The following is a 27064-nucleotide window of genomic DNA, read 5'->3' as shown; positions in this document are numbered from 1 at the left end:
AGGCAGCTTCCTATATTTCTTGGGACAGAGGATACGAAACTGTTCCCCCCACACCCCAAACCTGCCTCTTAAGATCTGAACATGACCAGGAATTGACTTGCTGAGTATCTGCAGGTTTTTGCAAAATGGTAATACAAACAAAGAAATGAGCAACCTCAGCTCCCAATCCTACTTTTCAAATATGGGTCTAGAGGGCCAGTGGGAACAACAATGGTGGGGATTCAAGGGGGAAGAAGCCAGCAGGGCTGAGATTAAATCACAGCACCACTCAGTGAGTGTGTGCACATACATGCGTTCGCATGTGTGCTCCGTTCAAACGTGATTGCCCCAAGTGTAATTTCGAGGTGGTACGGTCCAGGACTGCAGGTGGCGCAGTGGTTTAAACCGCTGAGCTGCTGGGCTGGTTGATGGAAAGGTCGTCGGGTCGAATCTGCACAACGGAGTGAGTTCCCGTTGCTCCGTCCCAGCTCCTGCCAACCTTGCAGTTCGAAAGCATGCAAATGCAAGTAGCTGAAAAGGTACCACTTCGGTGGGCAGGTAACAGCGTTCCGTGCACTTCGGTGTTTAGTCATGCCGGCCACATGACCACGGAGACTGTCTGCGGAAAAATGCTGGCTCCCTCGGCCAGGAAACGGAGGTGAGCACCACCCCCTAGAGTTAGGCATGACTGGACTTAATGTCAAGGGGGAACTTTTACCTTTATGGTCCAGGACGAAGTGCACCCCAAGAACATTCTGGTGCTACTTGTTTCATCCAGCATTGGAAAAAATTTCTGGAGGGCTCTTTGCTCAAGAGAGGTTTTGGACATCTGATTTTCATGTCCAAGTCATTCCAATATTTGTGAGGCTGGCAAGTGCTTTGACAGAATGACAGACTGGCTGATTCACTCTCACTTAAAATGTATTTTCCTGAACTGATTCCGGTGTCGTGGTGCAAGATCAGGGGCAGTCACACACCCAAGCAGGAAATCTTCCAACCAAAGTTAAGGTCTTGCAAATCCATTGATGTGTGGGAAGGGAGGGGACTGAACATGTGCAGTCAACACAACATATGTATTTTCTTATTGAAGCTTCAATCCCGTACAGCCTTCCCTGAGAAAAGGTCCCACTGAACTTAATAAGGCCAACTAATGTTAATTTATTATGTAGGTTTTTTTTTAATTTTTAAGCTGAGATGCACCGGGTTTTAATATTTTTATTGTATAATTTTTAAATGCTTATGTTTGTTTTTGTTGTGAGCCGCCCTGAGGCTTTGTTGTGATGGGGGCGGCATAGAAATGTTTTAAATAAATAAATAAATAAATAAATAAATAAATAAAATAATGTATGTGTAGGATTATTCTCTTGGTAGGTAAGTCTATAAATGGCATTGATGAGTCATCTCCTCAATCCCTGAGCTCAACTGCTGTCTTATGCATGCCTACTCAAAAGTAAGTCTCACTAAGTTCAATCAGCACACTCCCAGTTAACTTACTTGAATGATTTCTACTGTACCTTTCAGCATGCCCAGAACCTAAATTGTAGTCTTTTAAAGTGCCTGGTTTGGGGCTTTTCTACACGAGACATGAGTCCTTTACCCAATTTGTTATCCCCCCAGATGTCCCCCGTATCTCCCAGCTATTTTCCTGGAGTACCCCATCATTGGTGAAAGAAGCCTTAAGCCAAGTCTTAATTCTGCTCTGTACCACACTGCCACCTTGGGTTGTGTAATGAGCTTACAGGAACATGGAAAGAGGAAAAAGGAGCACGCTTGGAAAAAACACTTTTGTGTAAGGGACTCTCTGATCCTCCTGCAAAAAAGACGAAAGAAGTCTCAGTAAAGAACCGGGTTCAGTGCTTCATGTAGCGAAGCCCAATAATGCACTTATTGTATTTACTCCTGCAACTGGTTAACAGTGAGCAAAATTAGGATGTGGTACATTTGTGGCTGTTTGGATACAAGTTCCTGGGGCAGGAGAAATTTGACCATTGGAGAATGAAAAATCAGTTGTAAATTGCAAGTTTCGATTCATGAGAGATTTTTACTAAGGCTTCTTTTTCTGTTTTCATTATGGGAGGGAAAATGCATCCTTTACATGGCTCTCTTCCCTTTGGGGTTGGTATTTCTCCGCCTTTCTATAGGTTCACTTAACCAACCACAAGGTGGCGCTCTGAGACAGCTGCAATAGGGCGTGATCCTGACTTTATAGAGGCTTTTGTTTGGGTTTGAATGTTAATAGCTGGCTTTCCTTGTGCTAGAAAAGAGTTGATGAGATGGCTCTGCAACACGGGGAAGCCCTGGAGGGCAGTGGAAAGGCCCTACAAATTTCTGTGAGTGAAGGGTCACCAGCAGAGAAGCCCTTTGCTACCTGTGCATGTGAAAACTGGACAGTGAAGAAACCTGGCAGGCAACACGGGTGTCCTCAAAACCAGGGACTGGAGGAGAGCTGTGCAAATATCCTGGAGCAACAGAGAGACAAACAAGAGGGTCCTGGATCAAATCAAGCCAGAACTGCCCCTGGAAGCAAAATGCCAAAACTGAGGTGGTCATATTTTGGGCACATCATGAGAAGGCAAGACTCCCTGGAGGAGACAAATTATGCGAGAGACAGTCAAATTCCAGAGAAGAGTAAGACCGACCATGAGATGGATTGACTCCACTAGGAATCCAAAGGCTTGGCACAAAGCAAGAAATGATCTGATGGCACAGAACAGCAGAGACGTTTCATAACAATTATGATTATGATGTTCTTTTACGAACTCTGCGTCATTTATATAGAATTGGCCCAAAAGGATGTGATCAAATATGCACGGCTTCAAAGAATTGATGAAACAGCTTACACAAGTGCATCAATCAATCAATCAATCAATCCAGTTTGCAAGCCAGTTCGTTCTTTTTGCTTCCACTGCCCTGATATGAATCTGAGCTGCCCATGGAATTTTCAGTTAGTTACTTGTTAGGTATGAATGAAAAGAGAAACTTTGCATATCAGATAGCTCCTTTACATATCACAGGAGCTATGAAAAATTAATAATATTCCAGTCTTGCCCCATCCCTAGCTAGTTGTGGGAACAAGCTATGATTTAAGTTTATTTCTTTTTTTAACTTTTGAAAGTTTGGGAAGTAACAGCATTTTCCCAGAGATCCCTGAGGTGGCCACTGGATTATGTTGTCACTCTGCAAATGGGTAAACCATATGCAGTGAAAAATGTTATAACATAAGTGACCCCCATATTTTATAGCAGGCAGCCCCAGCACTGGTTTCTCTCATCTCTGGGGTGGATTAATGTCAGTTTAATTATGTAGCATAAATTGGGGCTGAGCAGACTTCCAGTTTCTGGGATCTGCTTTGTTTTGCTTAGCTGTAATCACACCACCAAGATTCACAGCCTGCAGCCACACGCCTGCCTGGAGGCTCAGTGAAGGAGTGAGATGCTTGAGATTAAAGAAGGAACACATTTTTGGCCAGGAGGCTGGAACTCAGCTCTCAACATTTTCATATGAAAATATGACCCAAATTCTTCTCCCCACTGAGTTTCTTTTGTTTTAGTAAGCAGGCAGAGAGAGAGAGAGAGAGAGAGAGAGAGAGAGAGAGAGAGAGAGAGAGAGAGAGAGAGAGAGAGAGAGAGAGAGAGAGAGATTGGAATTGGTTAAACTGCTGGAAGTTGGAAATCTAGGCTGATCTTTGAGAACTTACCCAGATATCTACCAGAAACTCCCAAACTAGTTCTTGCTGCTCCATGGCATAAAGCTTTGTTCATAATATTTGTGGATCTGGAGAACATAAAGGCCTTTCCAAACCAACTGATTATTTATTTATTTATATCCCACCTTTTCCTGCAAGGTACCCAAGCGGGATGATATAGTCTTCTTCCTTCTCTCCCTTGAGGTAGATTAGACTGAGAGTGAGTGACTGGCCAGAGTTACCTGGTTGGCCTCACGCCAAATGGGGACTAGAACCCGGATCTCCCAACTCTCAGTCCAGGGCTGAACGTAACTTTCCTCCTGCTCAAGCCAGTGTTCAGAAGCAATCGTGTGCCCATAACCTTTTCTCTTAGCCCTCCTGACTTTTTCTCTCTCTCTTTTTCTTAACCTGGGTTCAAAAGAGTATTTTTGAATTTTGCAGCTCAGACCCAACTTGTGCCTTATACTTAGGTTCTTGGGCAAGTTACTTTTCTTGTGATCTCACCAGCACAGTGATAACTGCATGAATGGGCAAGCACCTTCTTCCCTGCCATGGCAGCCATTTTGCAAACCCATCTCTCAAAATTCCAGAGGTGGCCAGCAGCCCCCAAAGAGTAGCAACCTCTCCACCAGAGAGGTCCCAGCCCTGGCAGCCCTCAGAAGCAAACACATACAGAACACTTTGACGGAAGCTGCTCTTTCTAACCTGCACTGGTTCAAACCAGGTTACTTCCAGCATTTCTGGAGAGAATTGTGAGGTTGGATCTTCAATTTTTTGGGGCACAAGAGTTTAACAAAAGCTCTCCTGAAGCTGTAGTGGCAGAGTGGGTAAAGGATTGGATTGATGGCAGAATTGACCCATAGAAGCCAGAAAGATGTCTCATACCAGAACTCGGGAATGCAGTGACCATGGCAGGCGGCTCGGATAATCATAAGAAGTGTGTACGGAGCCCAACAGAGGCCAAAAATTCCCACAATGACGGCCAGAGATTTGGCTACTTTTTTATCCCTGTTGAGCCTAAAACGTGTCATGTTTTGGGAAGCCATCTTCATCTGTTTCTCCAAAGAATGCGTGGACATCAACTCCTTATCACTCCTTTTGCTAGAGGGTTTCCGTTTGCTGTTGAGAGGCCCAGTGCTCTCTGTGTTTGAGCCCTCCAAATATTTTGCATCCATGTCCTCCTGGGCGTGTTCCTCTTGAGCCTCCCACTTGGGAACATCCAGGGTTTCTGTAACATCTCTCTGCTCCCACTTACAGCATTTCATGGAGAACTTGGATTCTGGACTCATTTCTGTCTCTTCCATGAAATTCTGGCTCTGTGGTGCATGTAGCACATCAAAGCGGACCTTAGTGCGTTTCTGGATGTTCAAGTAAATGCTCAAGTTGAAAAACAACACGCTGATGAAGGGGGTGAAGAACTCAATGGTGGACGCTGTGATGAGAAAGTACCAGTTGTAGAAAAACTCAGCATAGCATTCCCCATCAGGTATGATGCTTTGACCAGAAATGTATTCCCAGCTGATGATTGCAGGTCCATATAACAAGAAGGCTAAGAGCCACACCATCACCATCTTGAACAGGGCTCGCTTGGTGTCTCCTTGCTGAGCTCGGTAGGAGACCTGCAAAGCATGAACACGGAGGTACTATGATTAGATATGACAGATCACATCCACCAGGAGAATCCCAGAGATAAAAACTCCAAAGACAATCCGGAAATAAAGCATTGATTATCCAGCCAAAGACGATCCCCACCCTCTGTGCCTCCTATATTAAGCCTTCCTGGCACACCCTCAAACTTAGCCAGTCTCTGTACTGTTCCCGTCCACTCCCATCCCCTAGCTGGCTCCTTCTAATTTGGCAGATCTCCTAGGATTCTAGGAGGCTGGCCAACCTTCGATTCATTCATTGGTCACATTTATTTATTTATTATTTCATTCGATTTCTATGTCACCCCATAACCTGAAGGCTCTTTGGGCAGCTTACACATGCTAATACGGCATAAAATACATAGAATACAATAAAACGATTAACAATCATATAAAATAGAGAAAGCAATAAAAGAATAGGTAACATTTCATAACAGAATATACCCACACACCCTAATAAATACAGCCAGTAAATTAACCAAAAACTAAAAATAAGTAATCCACAACAAAGTATAACAGCATTAAATTACATTAAATTATTAAATTAAATTGACCAAAAACTTGTTTAAATAAACACACACGCATGCGCACACACCACCAGCCAGCCAACACTCTCCGAGTGGTCCATGACAAGAAGCTTCTTTCTGATGTGATTGTTTTCTTCACGAAGGGCCTCTTGGCAATGCATTCAGTGCGCAGAGCTCTGCATTTATTTTTTTAAAACTGTTCTACACCATCCCTGACCGTGGTCTTGCATCGCGCAGCTCAGTTCTCCTGAAGGCATAAACTGGGCTCAGCAGGACCAGTGAGAGAAGAAGGGAACCAAAAGAGGACCGGTCTGCTTCTTACAGAATGCTGCCCTGTGGACATCCTCACCAACGGTTCCTGTTTACTGGGGACAGTCACCGTTTTGCAGCCCCAGCACTTTGGGGAAATCAATCTGCAAATAAACTCTGATGTGCAACAGTCTTCCAGGGTCTCAAGAAGAGGTTTTGCCATCGCCTGCTTCCTGGCGTCAACAGGAGAAGCCAACAGTCAACTCTCGGACCTTCTGTATGCAAACCACGTGTTCTGCCACTAAGCTATGATCACTCCTTTAACAGTGCAACCTTCTTCTGGTTACATGCACGGACTTCTCTGAGAAGGAAGCCTCAGTTCTTACACACCCAAAAATACCCCACCCCTAGAACACAGATGTAAACAGGTTCATATATGATGCATTGGCCCATCTGTAGGGGGTTTGCCTGTGCAGAGACTGTATGAGCAAAGCGGATGGCTTAAGAACAGAGCCGTTTAATTTCCCGAGATTTCTGGAGCAGACTCTGCCCCAGGAAAACTCATGTTCTGTACTTAAATAAATGTTTCAACACAATGCATTTGCATAAAAGCAATGCTAATTGTATCAATGGTTTAAAAAGGCTTTTAGCCTCCTCTGAACTACTGTTCACCATTATTAACATTTGGCTTTTTGTAGCTCAGTCAATTACTTCATTAGTTCCTATGCTTAAATGCATGCTATTTATATAATATTATATATATGATAGAGAGAGAGAGAGAGAGAGAGAGAGAGAGAGAGAGAGAGAGAGAGAGAGCGCTATTCTGAGTAGAACCTGGCCAAGATGAACTTTAAACTGCATGTCCTTGAAAAATAGCTCCAAGTAGGGGGAAGTTTGAAATGCCTGTTTTCATTTAACACATTTAGGCTACAATCTTATACAAGTTTAGGGTCTACAGTTGTTTAATGTCTTACAAAAAGAAGGCCTACAGTTTCCAGCCTATCCCAGTCAACTCCCAGTCATGGTCGTTGTAGGCCATTTCTCCATCTGAGTATTAAGACTGTGACTTTATTCTGACCTAAGCTTTCAGGGACAGCCACATCATCAAATGCAGAAAATCTGCCCCTCTCCAACATGTTAGACCGAACATTCCCTTTGGCATCAGTGTGAATTCTTTACCCAAAAGTGCTAGTCGTGTGGGGTTGATTTTCCTTCCAGTTGGGCCAGGTCACATTTCCTACTTGTGCATCACATTCCAGATAAGGGTAGCACCCTGATTCCACCCTCAGAATTGCAATGAATTGCAGTAAAAATACAGGATGCAGCTTCATGGCATGCGAAACAAGCATTCACTTTGGCCCCCAGAAATTTCAGCTGCAGAGACAGTGAGGGTGAGCCCTCAGTGCCCCCTGAGGGGGAGGGACAGGACTGCAAGGATGCCCCACCACTGGGCAGAGTGAGATGGGGGCCACAAATACTGGGAGAGGCCATGTAGAACGCAGGACAAGGCCGTATGGAACCCCCGAGCCACCTCGTTGGCCTGTGATGCTGTGGAGGACATTCTCCCAATCTCAGTGTGGAATTAAGACGCAGCTGCCTTTCCAACCAATTCCCAGAATTAGGGGTGGTGTGGCTCCACCTGGTCCTTCACATTGGACATGAACTGCCTTGGGAAAGCCCTGTGAAAAACAGTGGCTGTCCCTAGTAAACAGGAACCGTTGGAAAGGATGCCCACAAGACAGCCACCAGTAAGAAACCAGCTGCATCATTTTCACAGTGCAGAATGCAAACAGCTCTGTTTCCAAGCCATGGGTTATGCATATTCTGGAGCCAAAGGTAGGCAAACCCACCACCCATGGGCCAAGAGACCAGCATTTATCTCTCTGTTCTGCCCCTCCATATAAAAACTGTTCTGCTCTGCAGGGTGTTGGGTGAGCTTATCTGGGGTGTGAAAGATCCCAGGCTTAATTCCCAGAAAAGCTCATGGAAGCAGCAAGATTTAGGTTGCATCTTCAGGGGAGCAGTTATAGCTTCACAGCACAGTATATGCTTTATTTATATGCTGATTTGCTTCCCTAAAGGGTTGGGCTATGAAATAGGGAATGTCCCTGATAAACAGGAACAGTTGGAGATGATGCCCTCAAACCAGGTCTTTTTTCTCCTCTTCTTCTCTCCCGTCCCTTTGTTGAGCCCAGTTTATGCATGCAGGAGATTCAGGCTATAGAACATTTCTCAGGCTGTAAAATGAAGGCAGAGGCCCTCAGGCTAATTTTGTTTAAAAGTCCTGCATATAAGCCAGTGAAAGGCATAGATATTTCTAGTGAAAGGCAACACACATACGGACAGTTTTTAGATATTTCTGCTTATCTACTAGGGAGATAAGGGAGTAGCAGATACACAGCAATCCATCTTAAATACCACATTTGCTATTTTAAATCCCTCTTTACTTTTTTAAAAAAGCAGCTATTCCACTTCCATGACTTCTCTCATTTTGTTAGCTTTAATTTTGCATGGCACCTGTTACATTAATACTGTGTTCTCTACCATTGAAAGTGTTCTTCTCTAGCAAAAGAATGGAATCTAATTTCTTGCCCAAAATATATTTTACCCAGTTAATACTGTTAATCCCAGCAACTAGAAAGTTAACCAATTAATTAGCTAGTCCTCACAAATATAGAGGAAATGTTGAAAATGGCTAAACAATTTGTCAAAGACTAACAAAACCCAAGGAAGGCGTGATGTAGGGTATATGATTCGTAGGTATCTTCCTCTGTGCTTCCACTCCCGCCCCACTCTATTTCCAGTCTCAACTTCTTCTTCGTGTGCTAAGTTGAATAATTTATTGGGATGGCAAGATGTTCAGAGTATTGGCTCATTCAGAATTCTAGACTCCCATCACTTCTGCACCTCCTCGAACACACACACACACGAGAGAGAGAGAGAGAGAGAGAGAGAGAGAGAGAGAGAGAGAGAGAGGCAGATTCACATCAAACAAATATTGAATCTTAATTTTTGAAAGTGACATGTCAAATGTGGCTAGAATTATAGGAGATGTTAAGATGTCCTCCTTATAAACCCATCCCCGAAAGGAAAGGCCTGCAAAAGAACAGCGTTTTCAGGAGGTGCAGAGGCGGTTGACCACACTGGGTCCGACCTAGCTCAATATCATCCACAATGACTGGGAGAGGTTCTCCAGGGTTTGAGGCAGAACTTTTTGTGAGTCCAAGGTTTGAGCCTCAGACCTTCTGCCTGGAAAGCAGCTTCTTCACCACAAAGTAGAAGAAGGGAGAAGGAGTCCTCTCCCAGGCACCCACAGAAATCTGCCTTCACAGCTTTCCATCAATTCCTCTCGACCTGGATGGGCTATATAATAGGAGTTGGGCATCTCTTCCATCGCAAGAGCCAAACTCTGCTTGGGAGAGGCTCTTGGGGACTGTATTCCAGTAGTGGACAAAGACAAAGAGGAAAGGGCAAAGGGCAAAAAGGGTTGACTCCCCCAAATCCTCTCCTACTGTAGCTTAAAGCACATCCTGCCGGTAAATAAATCTTTGGGGAGGCATTTCAACCTTTTAATTTGGGGTGGGGAGAATTGCACAAGCCAGGAAACCTCCATTCGTGGTTGGGAGGGAAGAGCGACCTCTAGAGATTCTTGCAAGACCAGGTTTTGTCCCTGCCCTGAGGTTCCCCAGCCTTGGTACAAGTGCTTCTAGAGCTGGCCAATACATTGACTTGATTTCTTGTTTTCCAGTCCATCTTTCCTGCTCTCCCTGCATCCATTGCCTGTTAGGTGCCCTTCCCTTTTGCTCAGGCTCCATTTCTCTCTGGTATGCACTGCCAGCTCTCTACTAGGGATGGGAGAGGAATCAGTTTGATTCTTGCTTCAGTACAACCTTACCTAATTCCCTACTTTCAAACCAAAATTCAGTGATCTTTAGCCATTAGCAGTCACCCAAATTTTGCAACTGAGTGCTCTAGATCCCCCCCCCACTCAAATGTGCAGAAAAACTGGAGGCCACATGTACACAAAAATGTATATATATTACTGAAAAGAGCATTTCTGATGCATCATTATCAGGCAGAAATTGCTTAACAAAATGCACATATTAGTCAAAGTGCATAGCTAACCTACATACTGGGAAAAAACGTGACTATGTATTTTCATGGGAACTTGAGAAAAGGTTTGAGAAAATAGAACCAAGACTGGACAAGTTCAAAACTGAGAGAAACTTAAAGAGTCCTTGGTTTGTACTAGGCTACAGTTTCAACTATTCCTGACCTTGGTTCTTACTATCTGTAGGACTTGTCACTGTACACCAACAACTTGTCCCAACTTGGTCTTGGGACAACCAGTTTTCATACCCTGGCTTGGAACTTGTCCTAAAGCAGGACTTCTAGTCCTTGTCCTCAGAGGACACCAAACAATTGTCCTCAGAAGAAGAGACTCCAGGGTTCATGGTTCGAGGAAAGCATTTGCCAGTTCCCTGGCATTCCACTTCCCCAGAAGGACTCCAGGGGTCAATTTCCCTGCATCAGGAGAGGTTGCATTGCTCTCTTCTGACTCATGGAGACTCTGCCAACTCTGCCTCTCTCACATTCTTGCAGCTTGAGGCTGCTAAAAAGACCAGGCCTCCTTAAGACCAAAAGACTCAGTTAAAATGACAGCACAGCCAAGCAGCCTAAAGAAAGCCGTGCTCCTATTTCAGATTCTGTCTTGACCTGCTCCTTGTTGCAGCAACACAGTATAAAAGCAGGAAATGTTCAAGCTTTGAACAATTTCTGGTGAACTAGGCCTGGTTGGAAAGTTACCATGTATGTGCTGAGAATGGTCATTAGTACATGTTCTTTAGAAGGCTCGGGATGCTGTAAATTACACTTCTTTGGGATAACCTCAGACAGCCCAAGTGTAGGCTAATATAGCAGCATATAAATTGAAATAATAAAATAAAATAAGTAATCTGTGTTTGTTATATCTCACATTTTGTTTTGACACATGATGGTATCTGTGCCTCTTATAAATAAACATTGAAGCAGGCAGAAAAGATAAGTGTTTGTTAATGGGTGCATCTGGGATTATTGCAGCTTGCATTCCATAGTTTCAGGATAGGTTGCCATTTCCCTCTGCATAACTGAGGCGAAGGAAGGAAGGAAGTTTTCTTTGTGGGGAGAAATAACTTGTTGCTGGCGGGGGAGACTCTGTCAGTGTCAACTCTGTCTCCTGCAGTAGCTGGTGCTGAGTACTTTCCTAAGCCTACTTGCTTGGATGGATGTAAAAAGTTCCATTTCTTGTACAATACTAACAACCCAGAAGGTGACCTGCAGGCACATAAGGCATTCACCATGCTGAAGCTAAGCAAGCCTGGGGCTGGCTTGGGCTTGGAAGGAAGACCACTGGGGAACTGCATGCAGACCCCTTGAGTTCCTTGACGGGAGAATGGCAGGATAGAAATATAATAATGAAAGAAAGGCTTTCAAATGGTCTCCAGGCGAACACTTCTCATTCATTACGCCAGTCTACCTCAGCCCTGTGAAATCTGCCCTTTCCAGACCCCAAAGAGAGAAGACCTGTTTTCTACGAGAATCCTGCACTTAAGTGACAGTAATGCCTAGCAACGGGAGCCGCCCCAGACGTCAACGGGACCCACGGAGCGATTCAGAACTACACACCTCCCTTTCCGCCCCCTGCCCCTTCAGATCTCTTTCCTGCCTCTGGCCCTCCCCAGTCGAAAGCCTTTCCAATTCCTCCCAGGAAACTGGAGGAGGTGAAAAGAGGTTACGGCTCCAAACCATGCTGAAGGGGACGGGAAAGATGCTCCGTCTGCTCTTTTGCACTCACCGCTCTTGTCACAGAGAGGAATCTGTCGTAGCTGATCAGCACGATGTTGAAAACCGAAGTAGTGCACAGCAAATAATCAACCACCAGCCAGAACTTGCAAAAGCCTCTTCCAAAGGTCCATCTCCCGATCAGCACATAGGGTATGTACAGGGGAATACAAAAGGCACCTGAAAGGAGAGGGCTTAGTTTACATTTACTTTTCCAGGCATGTATCTGCTGCCCATCCCCCCCAGCATAAAAGGGCACAGGCTGAGTAAAGCTTAGCCATGGTTTTCAAACAAAACAGTAAACTTTGGCTGCCTGCTGGAGTATCACCTGCCTCAAAGGGGATGGATCAGTTATGGGCATCTTGATCATCTCTGCAAATACTGTGATGGATGCAGGAGCTCATTTGTGATGGAGGAAGGAAAAACGCTCATGCAGGACTGAGAGAAAGAAAGGCAGTTTTGTTGTTCTGCTGAAGGCCAAGAGGGAAGGATGGACTCAGAAAAGCATCTCATGAGGACAAGCGTCTTTCAGGGTTACGTTCTTGTGGTCATATTCAAAGCAAAGCAGATGAGGGAAAACAGTCCAAGCCGAACTCATAGGCACTTTAGTCATTTCCCAGTTTATTCTTTGCACAGAACCAGTGTGCAAAGCGGAAGCACAGATTCTCCTGTTGTTCATCCTAAAGCCCTTCACTTCCCCAACCTCCTAGCAAGAGCACAAAAAATCTTTGGAGAATAGTATTTATCTAAAAGTCTGTCTAGATAAATCAGGGGTCGGCAACCTTTAACACTCAAAGAACCATTTGGACCCATTTCCCACACAAAAGAAAACACCAGGAGCCGCAAAACCCTTTTGACATCTAAAATGAAGATAACACTGCATATATCATTTTTTACCTTAATGTTATGTATCTCTTCATTATGATTTAATGAATGATGAGCAGCTCGTGTTCAGTCACTAAAAACTGTTACTTTTAATCTTACATTATAAACTAGTAGGACTCCTTTCATATATTTTGAATAGGAGAACAGCTTCCTGAAGAGTCAAAGTCAGTGCTCAAGGGCTGCATGCATTAAACAGCAAACCCCATAAGTTCGTCAGCAGTAAAAGCAAATGAATCTACCCACGTACCATTAAACATTTGGTTTTCTTCAGAAACTTTTCTTTTCTTTGATTGAATAACATGGTTGGCCTGGGGGGGGGCTGGGGGGGGGACTCAATAAATCTGTGTGGATCCACAGATGTAGGTGTGTTTAGTGACTGATCAGCAGATAAACAGTCAAGTGTTGTGAATTGTGACAGGTCCCAAGCGCAGCTTTTAACATTCAGATGAAAGAGATTACATTGGGACAAAGAGAATCCTTTCAGCAGGTTACAGTTTTGTGTAACATGAGAGCCTGCAGGAAGCTTGTTTAGCAGAGGAATGTAGGGGTTTACTTAACTAGCTGATTTACTTAACTAGCTAGCGCTGAGTGCAGCTTCAAGCGGACCAGCGGCTGTGCGGGTGCGTATTTTGACTGATGGAGCCGCAGCAGAGGGGTTCAAGAGCCACATACGGCTCCGGAGCCGTGGGTTTCCGACCCCTGGCCTAAATCAAAGAAAAAAGAGTTGGCCTCCGTCTCCCCTCCTTTCCCCTCTTTCCCTCATATAATGAATATGTTTAAGAAACCAAGGAATAAAAACCAAGGAATTCAAATGCACTGAATGTAAATCAAAACAGAATAACCAGGATAACTCATTGGCAGTAGCTGAGTAAACTATGAATATTCAGATTTCACAATTATGAAAAGATCAATAAGTAGCTGACTGCATCAAGAAATTAATCAGGCTATCATGCTGTGATCCTGATGACACATCAGGCGCCAAGAAACAAAAAACACATTTCCTGAAAAATAATATTTTTCTTTTGTTTGGTGGAGTCTGTTTGCTTTGTTTTGTTTGGAGGGCTTGTTCCCCTCTCCATTTTTTCCACGTATTATTATATCGCTTATGTTTTGTTTAACTGCTAATCTCTCTCTCTAAGATAAATGATCTTTTGGTAACTCTGGGCCATTGCTACTTGTTTTATTGATCCTGGTCGGCATGAAGCTATTATTGTTCATCACTGGCAAATTCTACAGTGAAGATTAAGTGAGATTAGGGGCTCCAATCCAGTTATAGTCAGTCCACAGAGAGACTCCCCTTGCTCTTGTTTAAATGCTTTTTGGCATCAAAAAATACCTTTAAGGTGCAATCTTGCACAAATTTGGGCAGAAAAAGGCATATAACTTCTGGCAAGCCCTGGCAGATTGCTGGAATTGTCGGCCCTTCTTTCAGTTGAATTATGCATAGAAGTTCATTCTTACAGTATCTTAAGGCTTCAGCCTTGTACACCCTTACTGGGGAGTAGCATTTATTGAACTCAGTGGGACTTACTTCTGAGTAGGCATGCACAATTGCACTGGAACTATATTTGAAATTATGAAATCATTTTAAATCATTGTTATCTTAGTTGCTGCATTTCACTGTGGTTTTATGTTTGAGCATCACCTAAGTGCATCGTGGCCCTGAATGTGTGTGTGTGTGTGTGTGTGTGTGTGTGTGTGTGTGTGTGTGTGGAGAGAGAGAGAGCACATTATCCGATACATTTGACACATTACAGGATTTGTGTTTTTAATTTCTTTTCATTCGCCATTACCCAGAATACACCTGTTACAGGGATGCTTGATAAATGTAATAAACAAAATTAACAATAAACATTATTGCTACTGACATCCAATTGTTTTCAGTGGAACCTACTGTAGAATATTATTATTACATTGCATTTATATCCCACATTTTTCCCTTCTGAGGAACCCAAGACAACTTATAGAACTCCATATTATCTTGCAACAACAACCCTGTGAGGTAGGTTGGACTGAGAGTCTGTGCCTGAGCTTCAAGACCAAGCGAGGACTAGAACCCAGATCTCTCAGGTCCCCAGTCCAACACTTCAACTACCACACCACACTAGTTCTCTGGGATAGGCATGTTTACTCAGAAGTAAACCCCACAGTGTTTGAAGGAAACTTACTGAGATGTGAATTTACATAGGATTACAGTTTTAGACTGTAACCACAAAGACACTTACTTGGGATTAAACTAAATTGAGTATAGCAGGACTTATTGCTGAGAGATATGCAAAGGATCATGCTGTTAGTCACACAATTCATTCCAGTTGTTGTTGTTGTCCTGTTACATGGATAATTCACTTTTCTTCCTCTTGCAAGGAACTTGAGGCACCTTGCAAAGTTTTCCTCTTCTCCATGCTATCCTCCCAAGAACCCTGTGAGGTAGGCTAGGCTGAGAGTATGGCCCAAATTTATCCAGTGACCTTCACGGCTGAGTGAGGACTATAACCTCAATCTCTCAAACTCCCATTCCAACACTGACTCAAACTAGATTGGCACTGTATCATAATAATAACAAATATTAATGGGTCAAGTTTCCAGGTTTTCTTGGCAACCATTATTCCTATTCCTCTCCAAATCCAAGTGGCTTGCATAGGCTGCATTGCTAATTAGATGAAAGCAGCAGCTTCAGGAATTAATGTATTTACCAATCAATATGGTTTCAGATTAGTGTCTCCAACCATTGTTAATGCAGAAGTGCAGGGATGGAGCTGAGCTGGGACGCATTATTAAGCATTGCTTTCCCAAGCAGAGGTGGTGTTGCAGGATGGAGCCCTCAATCTCTGGAAAGCCACCAGCATCACTGCCCTGCTGTCCACGGGCCCCTGCTAAGATAAAGGTCCAGGGGCCCAGATGGTCTCTGTGGCATCAGAGCCGCCAGACTAGTGGCTTTTTGCCAACTTATATTTCACCCCCTGCTGCCACCCTCCATCTTTCTGCTGAGGTTTTTCCGAAATAACATGCTTTTCTCTCCCCTGTCCAAATATCTCTTTTTACAAATGGGGTATTCTTCGAAGACAGGGTCCTTTAAAGACACATGGACTTCTTTCAGTCATAAGAGAGCCAGTGTGGCGTAGTGGTTAAGAGCATGGGACTGGGACTCAGGAGATCTGGGTTCTAGTCCCCGCTCAGCCATGGAGCCAACAGGGTGACTTTGGGTCAGTCACAGACTCTCAGCCCAACCTACCTCACAGGGTTGTTGTTGTGGGGATAAGATGGAGGAGGAGAATGATGTAAGCTGCCTTGAGCCCTTTGTAGGAAAAAGGCAGGATATAAATCGGAAAAAAAACAAAAAAACTTACGAGTAGGTTCCAGATCACCCATCATCCTGGTCATTCTCCTCTGGACATGGTCCGGTCTGTCAGTGTCCTTAGTGCAGTATATGGCACCAGGCCAGTAGAGTGGGGGTGAAAGTACTGAACTGAGGACCTCAGAGATCCGGTTCGAGTCCCTCTCAGCCATGAAGCTCACTGGGCAGCTGTGGGCCAGTCAAAGACTCTGAGCCTAACCTACCTCATAGGGTTGTTGTTTCAGGAATAAAATGGAGGGTTGGCAAACCTCGTAACTTGCTTTGGGTTCCGTGCATGAAGAAGAAAGGCAGTGTGCTACCTCCTTTCCAGAGGTGACATGCTTGCGTACACCAAGCAGGCAGGCAGAGGTCTTGCACCCATCCTGCTGGAGGGATCCTGTGCACAGCTGGTTTGCCACCGCGTGTGCAGAGTGCTGGACTGGAAGGACTTGCATCTGGTCCTTCCAGATGCAAGGGCTCTTTTTCTGTTCTTAATATTCAGTGCCTCAGAGCATGCATGAATAACACGGGACCCCAAGCTGAGCACAGCCATGAATTTGGGCCTATCCTGACAGATGCTCAGTGACCCTCCTGTTTTTGCTGTTCCAGTTGGGCAGTGGCAACAGGAGACTTCAAGTCCTCAGCATGTAGAGCCTGGATTCCGCTTGACCTGGTGGATTACAGGTTGTGTTAAAGACTAGACTGAGGGCAGGTTGCGATGTTGTGCTACATGAAATAAGCAGAGGTTCCCTACTAAGCTCCCTGGGTGGAGGAGAATGCCTGAAGGCCCCCACACTTGACTAGTATGTGAAGAGGCGGTGCAGGTAGGAAGGGGTTGCAAGGCCCTGCCTGGATCTTGCCACCTTCCTGGCAGAACAAAGCTGAAACCTGAAGAGACCTCTGAGGAGGAGAAGGATCCTGTGGCTGGTCCTCGTGGGTTGGGGGAAGTCGGAGGATGCTTCCAAGATGCAACGTGGCACTTTATGAAGCCTGGGGATTTGCAGACCTGAAGCCACTGGAATGGTCCTCTCCAATGCTCCAGACCTTCTGTGATCACTTCCAGGACCCAGCAAAGGTGGAGGCTGCATGTGTGGACAGAAGCTTGGAGCCAGAGGCATGGTGCCTTTCCAGCAGTGCACTGCAGGTCCTGTTTGCAAGAAGGAAGCACGCTTAGGATCAGGGTCCCTAATGACAATCCAGGGAGGAGTGTGGCATCAGCATGCCTTATACACTTCCGCAGTTGGGACCTGTTCCTTGCTGAAGCAAGGCCTGTCTCTTTTGGGATCTCTGCTGAGCAGCTCCCCTGCTAGCTGGCCTTTCCAAAGCTTTGAGCCATAGGCTCCTTCTAAGGCAGCTATTGGCCTGGATGGCCAGGGTGGGACATCACAGTGATGGGCAGCTTCCCCTGCCCTCACCATCTGTACAATAACATGGATGCTCCGAGGCTACTTGAGAAAGTGCCTTCTCCTTATTGACCTGCCTAGTCCCTGAGGTCGTCAGGCAGCTTGCTCCTTGTGGTCCTTCCTGGACCTGAGACCTCGTTGGAGTCCTCCTGGAGAAAAGTGTGGCAGCTCCAATTCTGGAGGTCAGGTAGGCACCAAGAAGGCCAACGGAAACTGTCTAGAGTACTTTGGTGGAAGAAGGTGCAGAATGGCGCTATATGATAGTTCGCAGCTAACCATGTAAGACCCTTCCAGCTATCCATCTTTTTAATATAGGGATTTCCTTCGGATTTGAAGAAGCTTGTTAGCGAACAAAATGTCATAAATGAGCCAGCCAGATCAGACGGGCTTGCTAGATGCATAGCTGGAGAACTTCAGTATGGCTTCATCCATGCTGACATAGCAGGGACAGGGTGACTATGCTCCTCTTGCCTGCTTTTCGTCCTCATCTGTTAGCCCTCTGCCATTGCCCAACTGCTGTAATTGATCAGGGCTCCAGATACGCCACACAACAAGTGAGGAAGAGGGCTGGACACACAGGAGGAGACATGGCTAGGTATCTCCTGCCATACTGGGAACTAAAAGGTATCTGACGCACATATGACTACCTTGGAGTCAGATCACTAGTCCATTAATCTTGGTACTGCCCGTTCTGGCCAGCAATATTCCTCTGTGGTCTCTGTTTAAGATATTTAAAATCTCAAAAGAGAAAGATCAGCTGTATTATACCAAGAACGGAGCCAAGACTTTGCTGTACCCGCAGGCCGTCCATCCCCTCATTCAGCTGCAAGGTTCAGCATCCCGGATTCAAAGTCATCCACTCATCTGGGAATGTGACAGTATTTTGCATGGTGAAATGTGGTGGAGCACTTTAAGAATTCCAGCACACCTACTCATGTTTATTTTAGGTTTGATTTTAAAAAAAGAATTCTTTGCCTTTCAATAGCAACACTCCCTGCCCCCCGGGCTCAGAACATTTTTAAAAGGACGGCATACAATCATGTCGCAATAATACAACTATTCATCAGAGAACTAAAAGAAGTAGGAGTGGTAGCAAAACAAGCTGCAGCAAAAGAATAATGAGTAAAACAAGCACGGCAAAACTGGGATGCCGTCACTGCTGCCTGAATGCTGAGAGAGAGGGAGCCAACCAGGCTTCCTGAGGGAAGGAGTTCCAGAACCTTGGTGCCACTACAGAGAAGGTCCTGCCATGAATCTGAAGCAGCTGTGACTCTGAGCGACATGGAGGACAAACTCCATGATGGGATGGTGAAGCTTAGAGAAGAAAACTGCCCTGCAAATAAACTGAACCCAAGCTGTGTAGTCGATCAAAAACACCTCACAGAAGACTCAGTAATCAATTTCACCAACGGAGCCTTTTAGCAGTATGGCTGCTATGTTTTGCAAGAGCTGTTTCCAAACACTTTTTATAGGTATCCCCTTTAGAGCAACTTGTAGTAACGTAAGGTGGACATGACCAAGTGACTTTACCATGGATAGGTTTGCCTTCTCCATGAGAGTGTATAGCTGGCTACTAGCCAAAGCTGGGCAAAGGCACTCCTGGCCACAGATGCCATTTGGGTATCCCAAAGCAACACTAGGTAAAGCTGCACCCCCAAACTGCACACTTGATCCTTGAGCATATCCCCATTTAGAGCAGGCTGCACACTGAATAATGAAGCCGGGGTCAGACTAGATGGCCCGGGAGACCCCTTCTGACTTGCTCTGTTTCTATGTTTCTATGAAATAGCTTTCCTACTAACCAACAGCAGCTTTGTTTAGTCCAAATTAATTTTCAATTCATTTACAAATTAATGGATTTGAAAGATGGTGCTGGAGGAGAGTTTGGCTGAATACTCCAGATGGACAGAAAGATGAACTGGTGGTTCCCAGATCAGATCAATCCAGAACTTTCCCTAGAAGCAAAAATGACAAAACTGAATCTTGGGCACGTCCAGTTTCACTGGAGAAGGCAATCATGCTAGGGAAAGTCAAAGGCAGAAGAAGAGGAGAGCCAAAGACGAGATGGATAAGTTGTATAAAGGAAGCCCTAGCCTTGGCTTGAGCAGGCCTGTGAAGGACAGGGCATTTTGGAGGCTGCTCATTCATAGCGTTGCCATAAGCTGGAGATGACATGATGGCACAACACAACAATAGCCTATTTAAAACACAGAAAGGTTAAAAAAAACCCGTATAATGCTGAAAACCACATCTGCAAAGGACGAGAATTATTAGCCCTTTACAGATCAGGGCACTGCACACATGGATGAAGTTACAATATTCTTAGAAGCAACTCTGTATGTTCTCAAATCGGCTGGGCATATCTGGATGTTCTCCTGTACAGGCACCCTCCAGTCAGCCTGATGGAAAATAATGCTCTGGCAAACAGTAAATTTGGTTAGGAAAAGCTGTATGTTGGATGAAAGCTTTTCTAGGAGAGAATAAGAGAAAGAAGGGTGTGCTCTCCAGCTGAAGGTGCTGAAATAGTTCAGGTTCTCCCTGAACTGGATTTTGAACTTAGCACACAAGATAAAGTGGCCTTGGTATTATCAATGTAAAGAATGCACACAGAGTGGTTTAAAAAGAAAAAAGAGATAAAGCCCAGTGCAAATCTCTTTATAAGAGAAGGAAGATGAGGCATTCTTGCATAATTAGACTGCGTTGATCACAACAGGTTTGAGAATGGTGAGTTGAGTCTACAAGGTTTATATGTCCAGTCGATTCTCCATTTCTCCTGTGTTCTTCTAAGCTGGGCTCTGTATTAGGCAGACGTGCCAAAGGCACAGAGAAAGGGAATTGTGTTGATAACCCTGCTACGGATATAAACTTGCCTTGATTAGTCCAATGCATTTGCCATGGGTCTGCCCCCTGGAGATTATTCAGAAACCTCAGCAGCCAGATTAAGCACTGGACCCCACTGGTCAGAATCTCTCTCTCTCCTTTGGTGGCTTTCATTCTGTTCCTGGGCAGTGCTGGTTTGGAACCTCTGCAGTTTGGGGTGAGGATATCTGAATCTCCTAATCTTCTCCTTAATTAAGATCCTTAACCAAGACCCTAATGTGGGTACCCTGCCTTGGGAGGTGAGGCAGGTGATGGTCAAAGACAAGGCCATTTCCACTGTAGCACCTGGGTTGTGGAGACTTCTTATGCAGTCACACCTACTTGGCTGACTTCTGAGCACCAAAGGGAAAGACATTTCATTCTCCCTTGAGATGGTATTAGAAGACATTTTCAATTTCTGGCTTGCTGTTGTATGGCTATATCGATATTTCCTTTTATTTCTGTTTTATATACTGTGGATAGTATCTCAGTATTCTAAGTTCAACCTTCTGGTTTTAAAAGCTAGCTAACTTGAAAGCTTGATTGTTTAAATATTTAACATGAAAATATAGTTGTTTTGAGATGCAACATGTATGCATTCCTACATGGTCTTTTCTGCCTCTCTTTGCTCTACACCTGCTCTGTACCATCCAACTGAAACCTGACACAGTACCCTGATTCTGATGTGGCCTGATTCTGCACAAGCAGAACAAATGATTTACTTGGCAGTCTATTTCTGATGGCTCTTTTATACATAACACAATTGTGTGCAGACAGAAGTCACACCGGAGAGCATAAGATATGAAAAAGCAACTCCCATCTGTTTTTTTGCATTTATCCTGTGTTAATAGTATATTCCTCCATGCCAGAAAAATATATTATTTTGTTAGGCTTGCTGCTCCTGAGCCCCCTTTATGCTTGTAAATAACTCAGCAGGAAGTTAATCTATCTTTACCCTTCTGGCAAGCATATAATCCACTTTGGCACATTGTCCTGCTAGTCTGGAATCGGTGAAGAATCTCCACGGACATCCACTTTGTATAATCCCCATTCCCACAGGCAGACTGGCAGAACCATCAATCTGAATTTCAGAGGCTTCTACCAGGAGACTAATCACTGCCATATGGAACTCCACCTCATGGTACAGAAAGACCCCCTTGAGATCTTAGCCATCATTACGGGGTGGTCAGACATGGGCAAAATAAATAGAAAAATGAGATAATCAAACAGATGTGGTGAGCAGTCAGTGGAGGGGAGATATTTCTCCTTGTTGGGAAGAGGAGGAGGAAAATAGCACTTGTTCCCCACCTACATCTAGAAATCACCCCAGGAATGAGTCACTATTTTGTGGTGGCTGCCATGGATGTCTGTGCCATTTCATCTGACATCTCTGGAACTATAAATCCAATTAGCTGCCAGCATGTTCATGTTCTGACAGGCTACCATGCCAGATCCTCCATGTATATAGGATAGGATGCTGGATCTACCTTCCATGGGTGAGGACACCTTCCAAGAGGAGGTGGGTTCTCCTCACAAGAGGTTCCTCCACCCCATTGTAGGAGTTCTCCCCCTCTTCCCCATACAAAGCTCCACCGATTCAGGAGGGCATCTTGATGTACTGCGTAGCATTTTCAGGTGGTAGAAAGGAAGAGGTGGAGAAGTCCACTTCCATAAGTGCAATTTATCCAGCATAATCTGGACTGAACTCATAAGATTTAAGATGATGGCTTGAGTGACACCATTGCAACAGGTGGTCAACAACTTCCATCAAGTGAACCACAAACATCTCCACATGCAAATATGAGACAGTGGCAGAGTCTGTCTCTCTTTGTCCAGAGCTGCTTACCTGTACCCTAGCTACCTAGCTTAAGTATTATTGAGCTGGGGCGGCAAAGTAGAATCACCTCTACCCTAATAGTGGGACAGAATGATCTGTGCCTTCTTCCCCTCCAAAAAGCTGGCAGGAGCTGGGTGGTGGTGGTGTCTATGTGTGGTACAAAGAGCAGGTGCAACCCCTCCCCCCAGTCTCCAGGGCTGGGAATTCAGCAGAACAAAGGGAAGCAAGTAACCGCTGGTTTGCTTTGCTTTAGCCTAAGAAAGGGGGCTTGCAAGATGTGGCTGTTTTGGTGCATGCACATTAAGCTGCAAATGACTCCATGCTTCTTCCACGCCCAGTCCACACCCCTGATTCCTTCACTGGCAGGGCCTGGAAATTCCCTGTTCCCATTACTCGTGGTTAATTACTTGTTAAGATATATTTTACACACCCATGCATTTCCATAAGTACCTTTAATATTTGGCTAACATTGCAGTTTCTCATTTAAAATTCCTAGCTATAACCAAGTCCATCTCTATTTGGAAACAAGTCCTTTTGACACTGACTTTTAAGCCATTCCGTTTGGGATTTTGTATGGAGAACCATGTTGCCACTGGCTTAAAATCCAATCCATTTGGCTGAAATCAGTTGTGAGGTGGACAAAAAGTAGCATTGCTTCCTATATTCTGGCTGTATTGTGGAAGGAAAGTCTCTCTTCTGCAAATTGATCTTGATAGCCACAATGCCATGTTCAGTCCCTGGAATTTTCCAAGCAGGGCTGAAAAAAAAAATCTTGCCCAAAACCCTGGCGAGCCTTTGCTGCCAGTCAGTGTCGACACTACTGGGCTTGATGGATTCATGGTCTGAGTCAAACAGCACAGCTTCCTGAAAAGCATTTGGCACTCTGCTGTTGCAAAGGTGGTGGAGGGCTGTGGAGGGTGGGGAGGTGGATTAGTTTTGGATATAAAATGCATCGGCATTTTTCAAATGTGAAACATTTTTTTAAACATATTGTAACTGTGCTCCAATGGGGAGGGAAACAGAAATTCTGCTTTGGGACCCTTATTCGCCTCTACCTGGAAAATTATTCAAAGAACAAAACCCAGCAGCTTCTGCCAGCCCGCTTTTCCCACACTATCCTTTTCCTAACTCAAGTTAGACCAGAGGATAAGAGGTGATCTGTGGATGAGAAGAGGGGAACCGAAGTGGGGTACTTTACCTACTAGGAAGTCGGAGATGGCCAGGTTCAGAAGGAAGTAATTGTTCTGCGTCCTCAGACTGGAGTCCACCACGAATGCCAGCATCACCAGGGCATTTCCCACCACCGTGGCCACGATCAGCAGAGCCATGAGGACCGCCAAGGCGATGGTCCACATGGTCGAGAACCTCCCCGGGAGCTGATCTTCGACTGCCTTCTCTTGGCTCGCCGAGCCGTTCAGGGGCCATGCTCCGGAGGAGCTGTCCATTTCAGCACCGCGGCGTCTCAGAGGCTCGGGTGGCTGCAGAGAACTGTCCGCATCACTTCCAGCTGGGACTGGGCTGCTACACCTGCCGACGAGGCTCGATTCCTGGCGGGCAGACTCAAAGCCAAGAATCTCTGCATTGTACACATAGCAAGCCCCCTCCCACAGGTCTCAGCAGCAGTCAGAAAGCTGCATTGATCCCCAGGCAGTTGGATTCCTTAAGCGCTCCGTTGGCGACGATAAAACAAAACAAAGAGATGCTGTTTCTTTCGTCCCCTTCTGGATGAATTCTTCCCTGGATGAGGCTGTGGGTTGTTTCTCTGTGACAGCAGGTGCTTCCTGCTGACTGTTTCTACTTCTTTTTCTGAGAGCGGGAGAGAGGAGAGGGGAAAGCGAGAGGATAAAGTAAAGGGCAACCAGCTTGTATTTGGGACTGCTGATCCTTCCTCGGCATTCAGAAGGAACTGCTTAGCTCCTGGCAAAAAGGAAGCTTTGCTAGGGAAGAGTTCAAGGCAGAGGAGGTCCAGCCCAGGAGTTATGTGGATATCGCCAAGCTGAACGGTCATTGGCTCCCATGCGCCAAACTGTGCAGCCTCTCTCTTCCCTTCCCTTCCCACCTGCTAGTTAGGTGTCTTTCAGACACAGCCTTGTAGATGCCACTCGGAGCCAAAAGGCAGGCAGCGTGGTGCACGAGGGAGCTTCGGGACAATGAGCATGAATGATCAATCAGTGGATCCATGGAAGAAAGCGACCATGGAAATGAAACTCTTGTGTTGTGTTATTTCTGCTGAAATAACTTACCGCTTTGCAATAACATCTGTTTCCTTGATATTGATATAAATATTTTCACCCATCTCCAAATGGCTCTGTAAACAAAGGCTGTTTCTTTTCCTGTTTGCCTGCTAAGTTTTATTTATATATATGACACTTTTATCAATGCCCATTACAGCATCCTTTTTGCAGAGCTGGAAAAGGTACAGACAAGGGCAACCAAAATTATTATGGTACTGGAATAACTCCCCCATTAAAAAAAAAAAAAAGTCAATGCGTTGAGGACTAGTTAACTTAGTGGGGGTGGGGAAACCAAGAAAGGGGGAGAACAAATGATAGAGTCATATGAAATGATGCATGGTCTGTAAAAGCAAATAAGGAATCTTTTTCTCTTAATCTGTCATATCACTACATCTTAGGGTTATCCAGTGAAGTAGAATGATGGGAAAATCAATGGGAAAACAAAAGGACAGGCATTCCACTCAGCTCAGAGTTAAACTGTGGAACTTATCACCACAATATTTGATGGTGACCAACTTGGACAGCTTTAAAAGATTAGACACATTTATGGAGAATAAGGCTATCACTGACTAAAAGCCATGCTGGCTGTAGATTATATTATCTCCAGTATCAGAGGGCAACATGAGCTGGAAGGTGCTTGTGTTTGTATCCTGCCTGTGGACTTCCCTCTGGGGCATCTAGTTGGCCATTTAGGAATAGAATGCTGGACTGCGTAAGCCACCTTCTCTCTTCTTGCATCATTGTTTCCATTTTACAGGTGAAAGTCTGAGGCTCAGAAAAGGTGTCTTGCCCCTACAGTCCACAGCAGTACCAGGACCTGAACCTATGTCTTTCTAACTTTTAAGTTTGATTTCTTGGATGATAGTTGATATGCAAATGCTTCTGAGATCCTACTTGAGACAAGCAGAATCCAAAGCAGGTCAAAGAATGGTGCAGTCTTGTAGATAAGCAAGCCATTTTGCTGCCTACATAGAACTCTTCTACAGGTGGAAAAGACAACTTCTATTTGTTCCATCTATGCTGAACATTCATGATGCAACAGAAGCCTTCAAAAGTATGGGCACCGGGGCTGCCACAACATGTCTGGCAGAGAAAAGAAGAACAGGGTACATGGTATTACAGGATGCAGTGAGGAACATGAAAGAGAATCAGAGAGAACTGCTGGTCATAGGCAAGCACAGTGTACAGCTGTGATAGCTCAGAAAAGTGTCTCTTGTGTTTGCATTGGCTGCAAGCCAAGCCAAGAAGCCAAGGTGAGTCAAGTCAGGATCCAATGGCCAAGCCACAGCAACGGGCTCCTGAGTCAACAATGTCCTGATCCCAGTGGATGACATTGTGAGCTACTGTGGCTTCTTAAAGGGATAAGGCCTGAATGGCTAGCTGGCCAGCCCCTTTAGCAATCTCTGGGGTCTGAACTGGGCCTTTAGTCAATGCGCCGGGCAGGCAAGCCCTGCCTTGCTGTGTGGACCTATTTCTAATCTCCCCGCCACAGTCCTTCATCTGGATCCTGCACAGCTCCCCCTGCACGGTCTCTGACCACCTCCTTGCAAAGGTTTTGCTAGGATTAAAAGCTTGATGTTTTTGGAGAGAACCTGTGCTGGACACCTGAGACAAAACACAAGAGCTGAGCTGAGCCAGGCCAAGAGTCCATCTAGTCCAGGGATGGAGAACCTTTTCCAGCCGGAAGGTTGCATTCTACTTCACAGAACGTCTTGCCATCCGTGTTGCAGTGGGTGTGGAGCAAAAGACAAAAAAGGATGAGGCCAAACCCTGGTATATTTTAGTTTGCTGCTTTCACTACCAGTAACTTAACCTTAAGAAAGGCATTTCAGCCTTTTAAAATGGGGAGAAAACTGCACAAAAGCTGGAAAACTACCAAATACGAAGCAGCAGAGAGAAGGGAGTAGAGCCGGAGAAAGGAGGTACGGCCTGGCTCTGAAGTTCTGAATTCCTGATCCAGTCTAGCTTTCCATTTGCATATATCAGTGATGCAACGCACGAGGCTTGATGCTTTTCATTAAGTGCCTCTTGCTTTTTTAACTTACAGAATTATACATAAGTTTCAGGTCTTATCTTCAGATATGTTTTAGGAGTGACAGTAATGGATTTTCAACTTGGTTCTCTCCTCACAAAAGGCTGACTAGCGGTGACAGTGACAGATTTTCCAACTCTTTTCAGAGATGGAGGAAATAATGCTAGGAGTGGTAGAGAGAGATCTTGAGTTCTACCAGCTCCCTATCCTTCTCCAGTTCTGCAAAAAAATTAGCAGTTTAACTCTTAACAGGCAAAGATTAAGCAGGCATTGGTCTGTAGTTTGCCCCTGCAGTATCCCTTAAGAGTTAAACCATACCTTGTCTCTCCTGGTTTAAGAACATAAGAATTCAAACCAAGGCTTAAGCTACTGCAGCATGCTATTCACAGTGACCAGCCAACTGTTTGCTCTCTGTTCTTAGACCTTGCCTTTGGACCTGACCCTGACTAATTCCCTGGAGACCTGTTGTTACACCACTGCAAGCAAGCCAGGCAGAATGAATGAGCTATCATGGAAAGAACTGTAGCTCAGCAATTCAGTGCAAGCTTTGCAAACATAAGGTTCCAGGTTCCAT

The 27064-nt window shown here is 45.0% G+C and overlaps 1 protein-coding gene across 1 annotated transcript; it reads right to left on the bottom strand.

Moving 5' to 3' along the window:
• Positions 1-4389: 4389 nt before the first annotated feature.
• On the bottom strand, positions 4390-23669 carry HRH3 (histamine receptor H3). The gene is made up of 3 exons (XM_044455482.1): positions 23423-23669; positions 11920-12086; positions 4390-5283 (listed from the first exon to the last, which is right to left on the bottom strand). Exons 1-3 carry the CDS (start codon positions 23667-23669, stop codon positions 4390-4392), a joined length of 1308 nt encoding a protein of 435 aa, XP_044311417.1.
• Positions 23670-27064: the final 3395 nt, after the last annotated feature.

The sequence above is a fragment of the Varanus komodoensis genome, unplaced genomic scaffold (assembly GCF_004798865.1).
Source record: "Varanus komodoensis strain SLA01 unplaced genomic scaffold, ASM479886v1 scaffold8, whole genome shotgun sequence".
NCBI classification, from domain to species: domain Eukaryota; kingdom Metazoa; phylum Chordata; class Lepidosauria; order Squamata; family Varanidae; genus Varanus; species Varanus komodoensis.
This window is presented reverse-complemented; position numbering and strand designations above follow the sequence as displayed.